Source organism: Python bivittatus, unplaced genomic scaffold (genome assembly GCF_059951505.1).
Source record: "Python bivittatus isolate LINGU-HERP-01145 unplaced genomic scaffold, Pbiv_v1 ctg000850_np1212, whole genome shotgun sequence".
Classification (NCBI taxonomy): domain Eukaryota; kingdom Metazoa; phylum Chordata; class Lepidosauria; order Squamata; family Pythonidae; genus Python; species Python bivittatus.
Genome location: NW_028277112.1, coordinates 63,407,447 through 63,421,091, shown reverse-complemented (window position 1 = coordinate 63,421,091; position 13,645 = coordinate 63,407,447). Strand labels below are relative to the sequence as shown.

The 13,645-nt window shown below is 39.1% G+C and overlaps 1 protein-coding gene across 1 annotated transcript in view; it reads left to right on the top strand.

Annotated features, from left to right (window-relative positions):
- The window catches only part of PIGG (phosphatidylinositol glycan anchor biosynthesis class G (EMM blood group)), a 73,025-nt gene that overhangs the window by 17,023 nt on the left and 42,357 nt on the right, over nt 1-13,645 (top strand). The window contains exons 6-8 of the mRNA XM_088130100.1: nt 838-1,050; nt 2,667-2,884; nt 4,202-4,477. Coding sequence (XP_087986226.1) covers nt 838-1,050; nt 2,667-2,884; nt 4,202-4,477 — 707 coding nt within the window. The remainder of the gene's footprint in view (nt 1-837; nt 1,051-2,666; nt 2,885-4,201; nt 4,478-13,645) is intronic.

Genomic DNA, 13,645 nt, shown 5'->3' with positions numbered 1-13,645 from the left:
GAAATACACACCCTGGATGCCTTCTGGTTTCCCACCTCCTTGTGTCATCAATCCAATTACAGTGGTACCTCGGTTCACGAACGCTTCTGTTCACGACCAATTTGGGTCATGAACAGCACCTTTCGCAAAATTTTGCCTCCGTTCACGAACGCCGGATCGGGTTACGAACAGGATCCGCGGCCATTTTCCCTCCCATGACACGTGGTCGCGGCTTCCTGTAGGGAGGGGGACTCTCCCTCCAAGCAATAACCGCCTCCCCACCCGCCTTCCTGTCCTCCACGCCAGAAGTCGCGTCGAGCAAGGTTAGCTTTCTCTCTCTTCGTACTGTACTTTGTGTCATATTTTTGCGGTTTTTTTAAAAAAAACATGGTTCAGAACGGATTAACCGTAATTACATTGAACTTATGGGGAAATTTGATTCGGGACGTGATCAAAAATCGGTTGGCGACCAAATTCGGAGGGGTCAGAACGGATTAACCGTATTTACATTGAACCTTATGGGAAAATTTGATTTGGTTCGCGACCAGAGTCGCGGAACGAATTAAGTTCGTGAACCGAGGTACCACTGTACTTAGAAACAGAAGTAACTTTAGAAATCTATGTGAGGTAGCATGAAGGTGGCAGGGGGAGTGTTCAAAATTTCACAGTCCTTGAGGTCCTGTGGATAATTGCTGAATCTTCCTGTGAAAAGAAATAATGAGGAGAAACGTCAGCTGTTACTTTGGACTGCAGCACACAAAGAGGAAAATGCTTATGGGAGAGCATCTCTTCAGTAAATTATATTTTGGGGAATGTGAAATAGATAAACCTTAACCAATATTTTCTTTCTCTCTTTAGGTCCCCCAGGGCGCCCAGAACTTATTCAACAGACTGACATTGCTGTCACATTAGCATTAGGACTTGGCTTGTCAATTTCAAGAAACAGTGTTGGGAAGCTTCTGTTTCCTGTTATACAGTGGAAGACACTTAGAGAACAGCTAAGGTTCTTGCATTGGAATTGTATGCAGCTCAGCAAACTTCTTCAAGAGAATGTCCCTGCATTTGAGAAAGGCAAGTAAGTTCAGTATGTTCTGGTAATTAGGATATTTTTATTTTCCCATATGAACAATCCATTTATTATGAAGAAAGGAAATAACGTTCTGGAAATCAACAAGCAGTTTGTTTATAAGTGAATGAAGGGAAAAAGACCAAAAGTAGTAACTGGCTTTATAGCTAATTAGATGTTGATGTTAAATATGAATGAAACAAAGCTGGAATTCAACGTGGAGGTAAAAATGTCCTATCAACATTAACCATAAATAGGGTGGGCATGTACTTAACATGTCTTCCTTCTGAAGAGTGACTTTGTTTTCAAATTACATAAAGCTGTCATGTTTTGAGTTTAGTTGCAATATATGAATGCACCCGTTATGATTCAGGTTTACAATATGGCATCCCTAAGCAGTCGCCAGAAAACTCTGTTAGGTAAAGTATCTGTCTTTGGCAAAAATCTTGTAATGTCAATATTTCATGAGTTGAACAAACAAAAAGATAGAAAGAAAAAAAAAATAGAAAAAAGAAAGGAAAAGAAAAAAGAAAACTTAGAATTATGCCTTCTGCCCCTCTCTCTATTGAGTAATTATCCTCTTAATCTTTTCCCCATCCTCTTCATGCCTTTTTAGTCCCCAAATCCTGAAACCATCAATTCAGTCTTTCAACAAAAAGTCCATACAAGGTTTCCAATCTTTCAGAAAAATCTTTTGTTGTTGTTTTTTCTCTGAGCAAGTTGGTCAGCTTTGCCATTTTTGCAAGTTAAGTTAATTTTATAATCCAGTCTTCCACTGTTGGTATTTCATTGCATTTCCAATTTATTGTATATAATAATCTCATCACAATTACCATATAAATATTAATTTTCCATTTTTTTCCTAATTCCTTATCCATAAGGCCCAATAGGAATAATTCTAGTTTCATTCTAATCTTGGCTGCAGTATCTTTTGCATCATTGTATGGGGATAGCCAGCAGCACTCCACATTTTTTAGCATTTGCTTCATCACACAAAATTATACAATACAGGTAGTCCTCGCTTAACGTCCACTCATCCAGCGACCGCCATTCAGCAGCACTGAACGAGGGGGACTTACAACAGATCCTCATAGTTGTGGCCATCACAGCGTCCTCATGGTCACATGATTGCGATTCAGGCACTTGGGTATTGGCTTGCAATTATGACATTGCAGTGTCCCGTAGTCATGTGACCGTCATTTGCAACCTTCACTGCTGGCTTCCGAGAAGCAAGGTCAATGGGATAGCCAGCAGGAGATTGCAAATGGTGATTGTGTGATTGCAGGATGCTGCTATCACGCGGGATTCATCTAACAGCGCAACTGGGACTGCCAAAATGTGCCATTATGCCTTATGACCATATTGCTTAGCGATGGAATTCCAAGTTCAAATTGCCATCAGTAAGCAAGGACTACCTGGGAAGGTAGCTAACCCTCAATTAGAGTTTGGGGCTATGGGTGATCTAGTCCACTGTTGTTTGTTCTACTAGCCATAAATTGAGAAAAACAACTGGTTAAACATTATGTAGGAAGCTTTAGTTTAAACTTATGGTTACCAAGGCACTATTAAAATTTATGTTAAAATATAATGTTCTATCTGCTTCGCTGTCTCTTATTATTAGATCCTGGATTGGAAATGTTTTTGAAGGCAGAAAAATCTCATGGGAATTGGATCCAGTTCTACTCGCAGAGCAGTAGTTCAGATGTTGGCAAGAGTTTGGGCAAAAAAATCGTAAACCAATATTTGGAAGCTCTCAAGAACCTGAGCTCTTCTTTAAGCAAGCAAGTGGCCCAGTATGACATATATTCAATGTTAATAGGAACAGTGATTGTTCTGAAGGTATGGGCTGATTCTTTTCCTTCCTTCCTTCCTTCCTTCCTTCCTTCCTTCCTTCCTTCCTTCCTTCCTTCCTTCCTTCCTTCCTTCCGTCCTCCCTCCCTCCCTCCCTCCCTCTCTCCCTCCCTCTCTTAGAGGCTGCCTGACACCTAGTGTCTCTAGGTGGCTTCCATCTCCAAAAGCAGGAAACAGTAAACTGAAAGAAAAAAGACATGTATGTTTGGAACAAAGAAGCCAGCATCTCAAAAGAAAACTAAAAGGATCAACAGCCACTATAACCCCATGTCTGAAAGCAGAGCCAGTTTTTCAGCGATTTGAAGAACAGCTGCAGGGTGGGAATTATATCATCCCTGGAGGAGATACTGAATCTCTTCTTTGTTAAAGCAGCACATTAGCTCTGTTACTTTATTTGCACATTTTTATGCTGTTTACACTCTGAGTCAAGCTTAACACAAAGCTGTCTGATTAGATTTAGGTTGGGACATTTTAGCCAGAAGCCATGGGGTCACTCTAGATACCTTTTTGTCTCTGAACTTGGCAGAGAACTATTGTGTAGTATGAGTTATTCTATGCAGAAAAAGGCATGGTAAAGAATAGAAATTATTGGACAGTCCTGTGATTATTACTTTTACAGTGACTGATCTCATCTCTGCTTTTTATCTTCATTTCTCTCCTTTCTTTCTCCCTTCTTGAGGCAATTGGCCCTCTTAATGAATTAAATCATCTTCATATAAGCAATCATGCATTTTACTTACAGTTCAAACAATACCAGTGTTCACAAGAGGTACGAGAAAAGATGTTATTCTATGTAATTATTCCATGAGGGAGGGATGAAGGAAGGATAACGGGCCACAAAAAAGGGCAAGGTTAAGGGAATCTTCCAGAATCTCACCACCACCAAGGGACCATCTAACTTACACATACTAACAAGGTACTAGCTGCTACAATTAACCCATCCCTAGGGTTTCTTAGCCCAACAAGAGTGTGTAATTGTCACTGGCTTCCATCTAGACATTTCCAGTGTGGTGGTGAAAGGTATCCCCCCCCCCAATACACATGTGAGCTGCATTCACTACCACACTGAAGCCACAAATTTGCTTGTAATTTAGCTGCAAGATACTATAGAGGTATGTAAAAAACTTAATAATAAGCAATAGATAGTTAACTGTTACATGTTAATGGGTCTGCTTGGTTTGCTGGATGATTAGGAAAATGGCTGAGTCATGCTGCACACTACCTATAATGTGAGATAATGTGTAATCTCTGCCGCTTGTTGAATTGTAGACTAGATTTTGACTGTCTCCTCTTTTTCCCCCATAGGTGCTGTTGTTACTCTTACTAAGCATTCCAAAAGCTCTGAACAGCAAGGCTGAATTTGAGGTGCCTTTCTCCCCACTGTGTTCTCTGCTGTTCTACTTGATGCTCCTAGTGTGGAGTGCCATTCATGTAGTTGTGTGTACCTCGACAGAAAGCTTGTGCTATTTTTGCAGCATCTCCTGGTTTATAGCAGCTGGAGTTATCGTGCTGATTTCGTTGCTTTTTTGTATCATAATGTCCTTTTTGGAAAAGATGTATATAAACCTAAATCCACCGAAGGTAAGAAATATTAGAATATAATAAAATTTCTTGCCGGTTGTTCATTTGTCTTTCCAGGGAGGACCTACACGCTATTCCTTTTTCTTTGCACCTTGTTGCTTTCTGTCAATCACAATGTCTTTTTCATGTTCCCTTCTGCCTTTGTAAAGGAGAGGATACAAACACCCATATCTTTTCTCTCACAGAGGCAAAAGGAGCTGGAGAAAGAGATTCTGAACAAAGAAGTAGGACAAGGTCTAAGTTGCTCCTTTCCTGCTAACCCAGTTTTCAACTTCAGATTGCAATGTGAGTAGTTTCAGTGCCTGACTGTGTAAAAGGTTCAGAGCAAACTGTTGCAGAATCCTAACTTGTGAGAAGAGTAAGTTAGACAGAACACTAGCTATGATAGAACAGTTGAGCATCCACTTTGCTAGCATGATAGTCCCTTTCATTAAAGCATATTTTCTTCCTCTCAGGTACTCATGATGATCTGGGTGGGTCTGCTGCAGTTTATGATAAACCATGTGAAGGTGATGCAGAGAGAATTCAGGTTCATTTAGTGAACTTCAAAAAGGATATATAAATTTATATTTTATTTATATACAGTTGCAAGAAAAAGTATGTGAACCTTTTGGAATTTCATGGTGTTCTGCCTTAATTTGTCATAAAATGTGATCTGACCATCATCTAAGTCAAGAGACAAATATAATGTACCTAAAATAATAACACAAAAACCATTCTGATCCTTCATGTCTTTATTGAGAACAATCATAAAAACCTCATAGTGCTCGTGGAAAAAGTATGTGAACCCTTGAGTTGACCTCAAAAAAGCTAATTGGAGTCAGGTGTTAGCATACTTGGAGTCTTGTTAAGAAAATGAGTTTGGAGGTGTGGACTAGGGCTATGTTGACTGATAAAAACCACTCAAATTTTTTGAGTTTGCTCTGCACAAGAAGAATACGCTTATGTGAGCCATGCCTCACCAAAACGACCTTTCAGAGGATCTACGATTAAGAATTGTTGATTTACATCAAGCTGGAAAGGGTTACAAAGTGATTTCAAAGTCCTTAGAAATTCACCAGTCTACAGTTAGGCAAACGATCTACAAATGGAGACACTTTGGGATTGTGGCTACTCTACCAAGAAATGGGTGCCCAGTCAAAATGACCCCAAGAGCACAATGAAGACTCATCAATGAGGTAAAGAAACAACCCCGAGTGACAGCTAAAGATTTGAAGGCATCATTGGATCTGGCTAATATCTGTGTTCATGAGTCTTCAGTACGTAAGACATTGAAGAAGCAGGGTGTCTATGGCAGGACATCACGAAGGAAGCTGCTGCTTAGTACGAAGAATATTGCTGCACAGCTGAAGTTTGCGAAAGAGCACATTGACACTCCACAGTGGTATTGGCAAAATGTTTTGTGGACTTATGAAACAAAGATTGAACTATTTGGAAAGAACACGCAGCTCTACATCTGGCGTAAAAAGGGCACTGCATATCATCATGAAAACATCATCCCAACCGTAAAGTATGGTGGAGGAAACATCATGATTTGGGCCTGCTTTGCTGCATCAGGGCCTGGCCAGCTTGCAGTCATTGAGGGGACAATGAATTCCCAAGTGTATCAAAAAATTCTTCAGGATAATGTGAGAATGTCTGTACGTCAGCTGAAACTCTGTAGAAGTTGGGTGATGCAACAGAAAAATGACCCAAAATACTGGAGCAAGTCCACAACAGAATGGCTTCAGAAAAACAAAATCCGCCTTTTGGAGTGGCCAAGTCAGAGCCCAGACCTCAACCCAATAGAGATGCTATGGAGTGACTTGAAGAGAGCCATACACATGAGATGTCCAAAGAATATGACAGAGATAAAGCAGTTCTGCCAGGAAGAATGGGCTAAAATCCCCCCTGAAAGATGTGCAGGTCTGATCCACAGCTATAGGAAGCACCTGGTTGAGGTTATTGCTGCCGGGGGGGGTCAATTGATTCCAAGGGTTCACTTTTTCCACTAGCATTTTGAATGTTGAATGAGTCTGTTCAATAAAGACATGAAGGATCAGAATTGTTTTTGTGTTATTATTTTAGGCACATTATATTTGTCAATACTCTTGACTTAGATGACGGTCAGATCACATTTTGTGACAAATTAATGCAGAACATCATGAAATTCCAAAAGCTTCACATACTTTTTCTTGCAACTGTATATGCTTATGCACCTCTTGGTTTTCCTATCTGTTGCAGACTATACCTGAAAGAACGTAGTGTATTAGAGCAGAACTATTTAAATCAATTGCGAATTTATGCCTGACTAAATTTCTCTTATTTTAATGGGCTGCTTCACTTAATGGGCTTGCTGTTAATAGGACTTATGTGAATCCAATCCCAGTAATGTTACAAACATTATTTTGGAATTTTCTGTAATTGCTATGTCTATCAGAATGGTTGGTCTCTTCGAAGAAGGTGGAAAAGTAATCTTGAAGATATTGTTATATAGTTGATTAATTAAGATTATGTCATATCAAGTTGTTTCTGTGCACACGTTAGTTTGCAGTAAGGATTCAAAGGTGAGTTAAGCTAATTATTGGAGTAACGTGCTAGTCTTAAGCTCTAATGCGAAGGCTTGTCTTGAAAGCATGGTTGTATCCATTTTGTAACTCCTCTCATTCTTTTCCAGTATGTTCTATATTCTTCCTTGGCAGTTTGACGTGCTGTAATGGTTGTTGAGGCAAGTGCCTTTCAAGGCATAGTTTGTTAAAGTAAGAACATCAAAAGAACCATGGCAGATTACATAAAGTATCCATCCAGCACAGCATACAGGATGCTTGTTTGTTGTCTTCTTTTCTTTCAGAGTCCTATAATGTCTAGTTCTAGATACAGTTTTGAGGATGTGACATTCCCAGTGCAGTGTACAGTATGCTGGAAGGGCAAAACATTGTAAATTCAGGACAGCCACTTGGTGGTTCTTGCACCCTAAACTGAATTTGTGCATTAACAAACCCTGCTTATTTGCCTGCATAAATTAAACAATCCCCCAAACACGTCTATTTGCGAATGAGGTTGCAGTCCAGAGGAAGTTAAAAATATTCTGAATTTACTAATTTTGAATTTTGATTTGTTAAAGCTAGGAAGGATTGCTGCCTAAAGGGTAAGATGTGGTTAGTTTTAATGATTAAATTATCCAAGCCTAAGCGTATTGTTCAGGAAGATTAGTTCCAGGATGCTGCTGGTGAGACTGCTCCACTGAGCTTCGAGGGGCATCTTTTAATCTTTGAAAATCACTGCATGAAAACTGTTTTTCCCACTAATCCATGTTATCCAATTTTATAATGGATCAATAATAAGTTTTGAAGTGGCATTTTCAGATTGTAGTTTAACTGGATGAAATATGCTGTTTTAACAAGCAGTTTATGGACAACTATCTTGAAGATAATTTTATATAAAAGTGGTATAAAATGTCCTAGAAACCATAATAATAGGAACAGGAAAAAGAAATGTAAGAGCTTAAATTTTGAACCTGCTTTTCACCAGTTCTTATCTATGTGGAAAAAGACATGAAAACTAGGCAGCTGTCATATAAATTAGACTTCAAATTAACGGGAAAGTGAGCAAAGAACAACTTTTAAAAGTAGTTTTTATTCTAAAATATGTTTTTGTATTAGTGAATATAGAGTAATATATTTTGTTTTTTTCCCTTCAAACTAGATGAATGGTTCTTTTGGGGGGGGTTACCTCATGAATTACTTTAACTTTCCATAATATGTATAGAGCTTCACTGTAAGGCACTATGTCAATTAATCAGCTATCACATACATAATCAAAACTCCAGCTATCCTCTCTTAGATCATTTTGGGCTTCTTTAGAAGTACCAGTGAAGAAAATGTGAGCTTTTAGCTATCACTTCCAGAACTCCTATAAAAGGGACTGGGAAAAGCACATGTTCTCCAGATGTGGGGACAAGTTGCTAATAAGATTTGAAGCAGCAGAAAAGGATACGTGAATTATTTCTGTTTCCTTGATGCTGGGAAACATCTTAAATGGTGTTTTTCTTGCAGCATCCCTCAAGAGTTCATTGGCTAGCAATGAACACACAAATTCGCATTGTTGTATATAAGAAATGATGTACTGGTTTCTCTAAATTGTTGTGGGTGTATGTAACGATAGAATTCATAGGTTGGACATAGCTGCATGTTATGCTCAATGAATAGTGATACAAGACCATATCTACATGGAGACACCCCAGGAGCATCAGCCAGGCATCTTCTACCTAATTCCCAAGATGCACAAACAATGCCACACATGTCATCCTATTGTCTCAAGTATTGGGATCATCATGGCTGGAATATCAGGTTTCATGAACTCTACTCAGAATTTATGCAGCAAGTGCTGCCAGCTACATGAGACACCACAGGCTTCCTAAGAAGATTGAAATCCATTGGCAATCTCCTTAACAACACCATTGCAGCCATCATAGATGTTGTGGCACAATATACCCACATCCCTCATAAACATGGGCTTCAAAGCCATTAAGATATCATCACTGATCTAAGTATAGCAGGCCTTGCCATTAGACTGCATGACTTGTATTCATTCATAATTTCTTCACTGTTGGCAATAACATATACCTGCAAATTAGTGGCACAGCCATGGATGGACACACAAATGGTTCCATAATATGCCAATATCTTCATGGGTGACTTAGAACACTTTCTCAACTCTTAGCCCTTGAAAGTCCTCCTTTATTTGAGATTCATTGATGACATTTTCATCATCTGGACCCATGGAAATGAATCTGTTATGTCTTCAACAACTTCTACCCTGCCATCAATCTCATCCTTGACCTATCTACAGACTAAGACCACCTCCTTGATGTCACAATAAAACTACACAAAGGACACATACAAATCATATTATACAGGAAATCTACGCATCACCTTGCATACCTAAATGCTTCTAACGTCTATCCATGACATACCATCAAATGTGTCATATATAGGTAGGCTCTAGGCTACAACTTCATTTGTAGAGATGCTCAACTGATGGAATTAAATCAGGCATTCAGGAGTCTAAACTACCTATTCACAAGATCAATAGAAAATCAGTAGAGCCAGATCAATTCCCAGGGAGGACCTATTAAAAGACAGTTCATAGAAACAGAACAAAAGAACACCATTGGTTGTCACCTACAGATCACAGTTCAAACCATACAAAGACATTATTAATAAGCTACAGCCCATACTGGATAAAGACACTGAATTTTCTTAGGACTGGGTGATAGGCCCCTACTTGAATACAGGCAACCACTCAACTTGAAGCAGATTCTCACAAGCAACAAGAAACAACAGTCAATGATGCTAATATGGAACCAAGCCCAGGTGTCTACTTTGCCCCCATATTTACATCGGCAGCATTATCATAGGCGTATTCACTTTACACACAAAATTAGAGACACCTTCACATGCTTTTCCTCTAATGAGATATATCCCACCATTTTCCAGCAATGCTGTTCTGGATTGTACATAGGGCAAACAGGCCAAACTTTGTGCAAAAGAATTAACGGGCACAAGTTTGAAATCAGGACTTAAAATGAGGACTAAAGCAGTTCAGCATCCCAGGATACTCTATTAGAGATCTCAAAGTAACCATTTTGGGGGGAAAAATGTTAATGGTACAATTGAGTGAGTGATTGCAAACTCACATCAAAAGGTTTCAGGGTACCTTGGAAAGTCTCAACAAACACAATGAGTTTTTGACACATTACAGGTAGTCCTCAACTTACACCAGCAATTGGGACCAGAATTTCCATTGCTAAGCAATGTAGTTGTAAAGTACAACTGTATTGCTTAGCGATAGCAATCCCTGCACTCCCGGTTGCCCTTGTTAACTGAATCCCATGGTCCTTAGGCAAGGCAACTTCTTGCCGGCTTCCCACAACCAAAGTCAGTGGGGAAGCTGGCAGGAAGTTGCAAGTCCCAGGCCTGCAGGCAGGTAAGTGGCTGCTGCTGGGTGGGGGAGTGTGCATGAGCGGCACAGCTGTGCAAGGGGTGCTGGGCAGGGTGGGTATGTGGGAGTGCATGAGAGGTGCCACGCAGGTTGCAGTGTGTTTGTGAGGGGTCAGGGAGGGTACATGGAGAGTGTGCAAGAGGTGCCCCGTGGGCTGGGAAGAGTGCATGAGGGGTGCTGCATGGGCCAGAGAGGGTGCATGAAAAGTGCTGTGTGGGTTGGGGAGGATGCACGGGAGGGTGTGAGTGGCCAGTGCGGCATGAGTGCTGAGGGGCTGGGGAAGGGTGTGTGGGTGGGGAGACTTGGTCCAATGACTTGTGATCTTCCCTGCTGGCTTCTTTGACTTTCTGAGGAAGCTGGCATGGAAGTTTGCAAATGGCGATCATGTGATTGTACGGTGCTTGGCAACCGGTCCTAAGTGTGACAGGATTGCCAACCACCCAGATCACAATCACATGACCGCAGGGGTGCTGCGATGGCCGGAACGCCGAGGACTAGTCATAACCACCATTCATTCAGTTCTGTCCTAAATTTGAATGGTCACTGGACAAATGATTGTTAAGTCGAGGACTACCTGTACAATTACTGATTAATAAGGAACTTGTATTCAGTCTCACATGTAACCTGCATAACCATCCTGCTTCCCCTTTATTTCCCCCCTGCCTCATCCCAGTTTAAATCCTATGCCAGTTTAGCCACTTCGTACATCTGATGAAGTGAGCTGCAGCTCGTGAACGCTTATGCCTTTTAATAAAATTGGTTGGTCTGAAAAGATGCTTCTAGAGTTTCTGATTTTTGGCTACCATAGACCAGCATAGGTGTCCTGCTACAAGGGAGATAAGAGGGTCTCAATGTGAAACACACCTTTTTGGGGAGAGTTAGTGCTACGAGTGGGTTTTGGGGAAAACATGGGGATGGAAAAAAAATGAAAAAAAACTAGGGTGGAAGTAGAACACTGGCGGAAAGCGAAATAATGTCCTGTGTAAAAAGATATTAGAAAATAGATTGATTTCCAAACAGGATAAATGCAAAGTAAACGCATGGAAAGGGGATGTGGAAGCTGCTTGCAGGACTGAAAAGAATGATGTTACAAAGTGCCACAGTTTTTAGAGTTACATTTATGGGAAACATGAAAAAGGTTGATTGGTGGAATGATGGAGTCAATAAGTCTGCAGATAAGGAAGAAAATGCACACAATTAAAGAATTCAGACAAGGTATTTTATAATGTATATAGAAAAAATGCAAAGAATGTAGTCAAAGAGAATAGGAATAGTTAATAGTGACAGAGAAAACAGAGCAATTTTGATGGAAATTAAGAGGTGTTTTAGAATTAGGTTTAAAAGGGTAAACACCACGCATCCAGCAAAATGTTTGGAATTCATAATAAAAGTGATTAAATGGTTGAGAATGAAACTGAACTGAGAGCATACTGGAAATATTTTAGAGATTTTATGGGAATTACAGTGTTATGTCAAAGGGTGGGATTGAAATAAGTACTAAAAATGTTAGCATCCAAAGAAATTGATGAAAAGGTTTTATAAGTGTTGTTAGAATGTTGTAAAATGGTAAGGTTGCAGGTATATATGGATTAATTAGAGAAATTTTAAAATACGGATGCAATTTGCTTATGAACTGGTGGTATGATTTGTTAAAGTATGAAGACTGCAAGAGAATTGGACGAATGCTATTATAGAATTCTGTGTAAAAGATAGTAAAAGTGAAAACTACAAGAAAATGAGTGTCTGGGAAGGTGTTTGGTTGAATTCTGATTCAGAGTATGCAAGAGAAGAGAATGGCAAAATTTGGGAAATATGCTGTAACTCTATGCCAAGCAGGAGTTGTACAGATTAGATTTTTGCTCCTCAGCAGGTCACTGAGAAATGGATGAACATGAGAAAATATGTTTATTGTATATTGTTGATGTAGGAAAAACTTATCTGATTAATTGAATAGACTTGAATTATAGAATGTTTTCTGTGCATATAAAGCTGGAGGTTGTTTGCTGAATGCAGTAGGATCAATATATAACGGAAGTAAAGTTTGTAAGAATAAATGGAATACTTAACGAATGGTTAAACACTGAGTAGGGAGTAAGACAGGGATCTTTGAAGTCCCATTGTTTGTTTAAGGTATTTGTGGATACATATATAAAGAAACCTTGTGATAATGTTAGATGTATGTCGGTCGGAGAAGTGAATGTGCTTACCCTTTTGTATCTGAGTGATGGTCTGAGGACCCAAGTGATTTGCAGCATATCTTAGATTGTACAAAGCAAAGAGGGGTGTAGATTTGAAAATAAAACATATCAAAGCCAAGGGAATATCAAATGAAAAGTGAACTTTTGCAAGTTACACAGAAATGATGAAAAACAAAAGCAAGTAAATGTACTTTTATAGAATATTTACTACATATGGGAAAAGAAAGATGTGCAAATGCTTATAGAAAGGCAGGAATATTATGGAAATAAGGATGATTTGCAAGGATAGAAGAGCATGGAGTGGTATAATAAATGCTCTCCATGTAAACTATATTTATCTTTTTTATATCATACCTTTAATTTCTTTTGCTTACTGTTTCTTTCCCTTTTTTGTACTTTTTATAATGTTGTTTATTCCAAAAGAATATCATGATAGATACCCGTACATAAATTATATCAAGCTTATTGTAATACTGTTTGGAGTTAGTCAAATATATTTAGGCTCAAATTAATTATACTAGTTCTTTTTTCCACTTTATTCTCTACATAATTTTTGAATGTGACATCCTAGTAAATTCTCCAGTGTAATAAGTGTTTGATCTTAGAGAATCTCAGAAGCAATATATTACAGTATACAAGAAATAAAGCTCATAAGATGGTATAAATTCTCATTTTGGATCCCAATACAAGTACAAATCAACTGTTTGCAGTTGGATTTGGAAATGGACCGAGAGGCAGTAGAGTGGCCAACGCTTATCAACTATATTAAGACTATATTGAAGTTATATTAACTTCATATATTTGCAATCTTTTAGAATTCCTATAAACCTTCAGTATTAGTAATCTGAAGAATTCTTGAGAGAGTTACAGAGATTGGAGCCCTATAACATTAGTTCTTCTTCTCACATCTATTCACCAACTCACGTTTTTTCTGCCGTTTGTGAGTTGTCCACACTGAGGTACAACTGTCTGTCCCTAACAAAAGTCA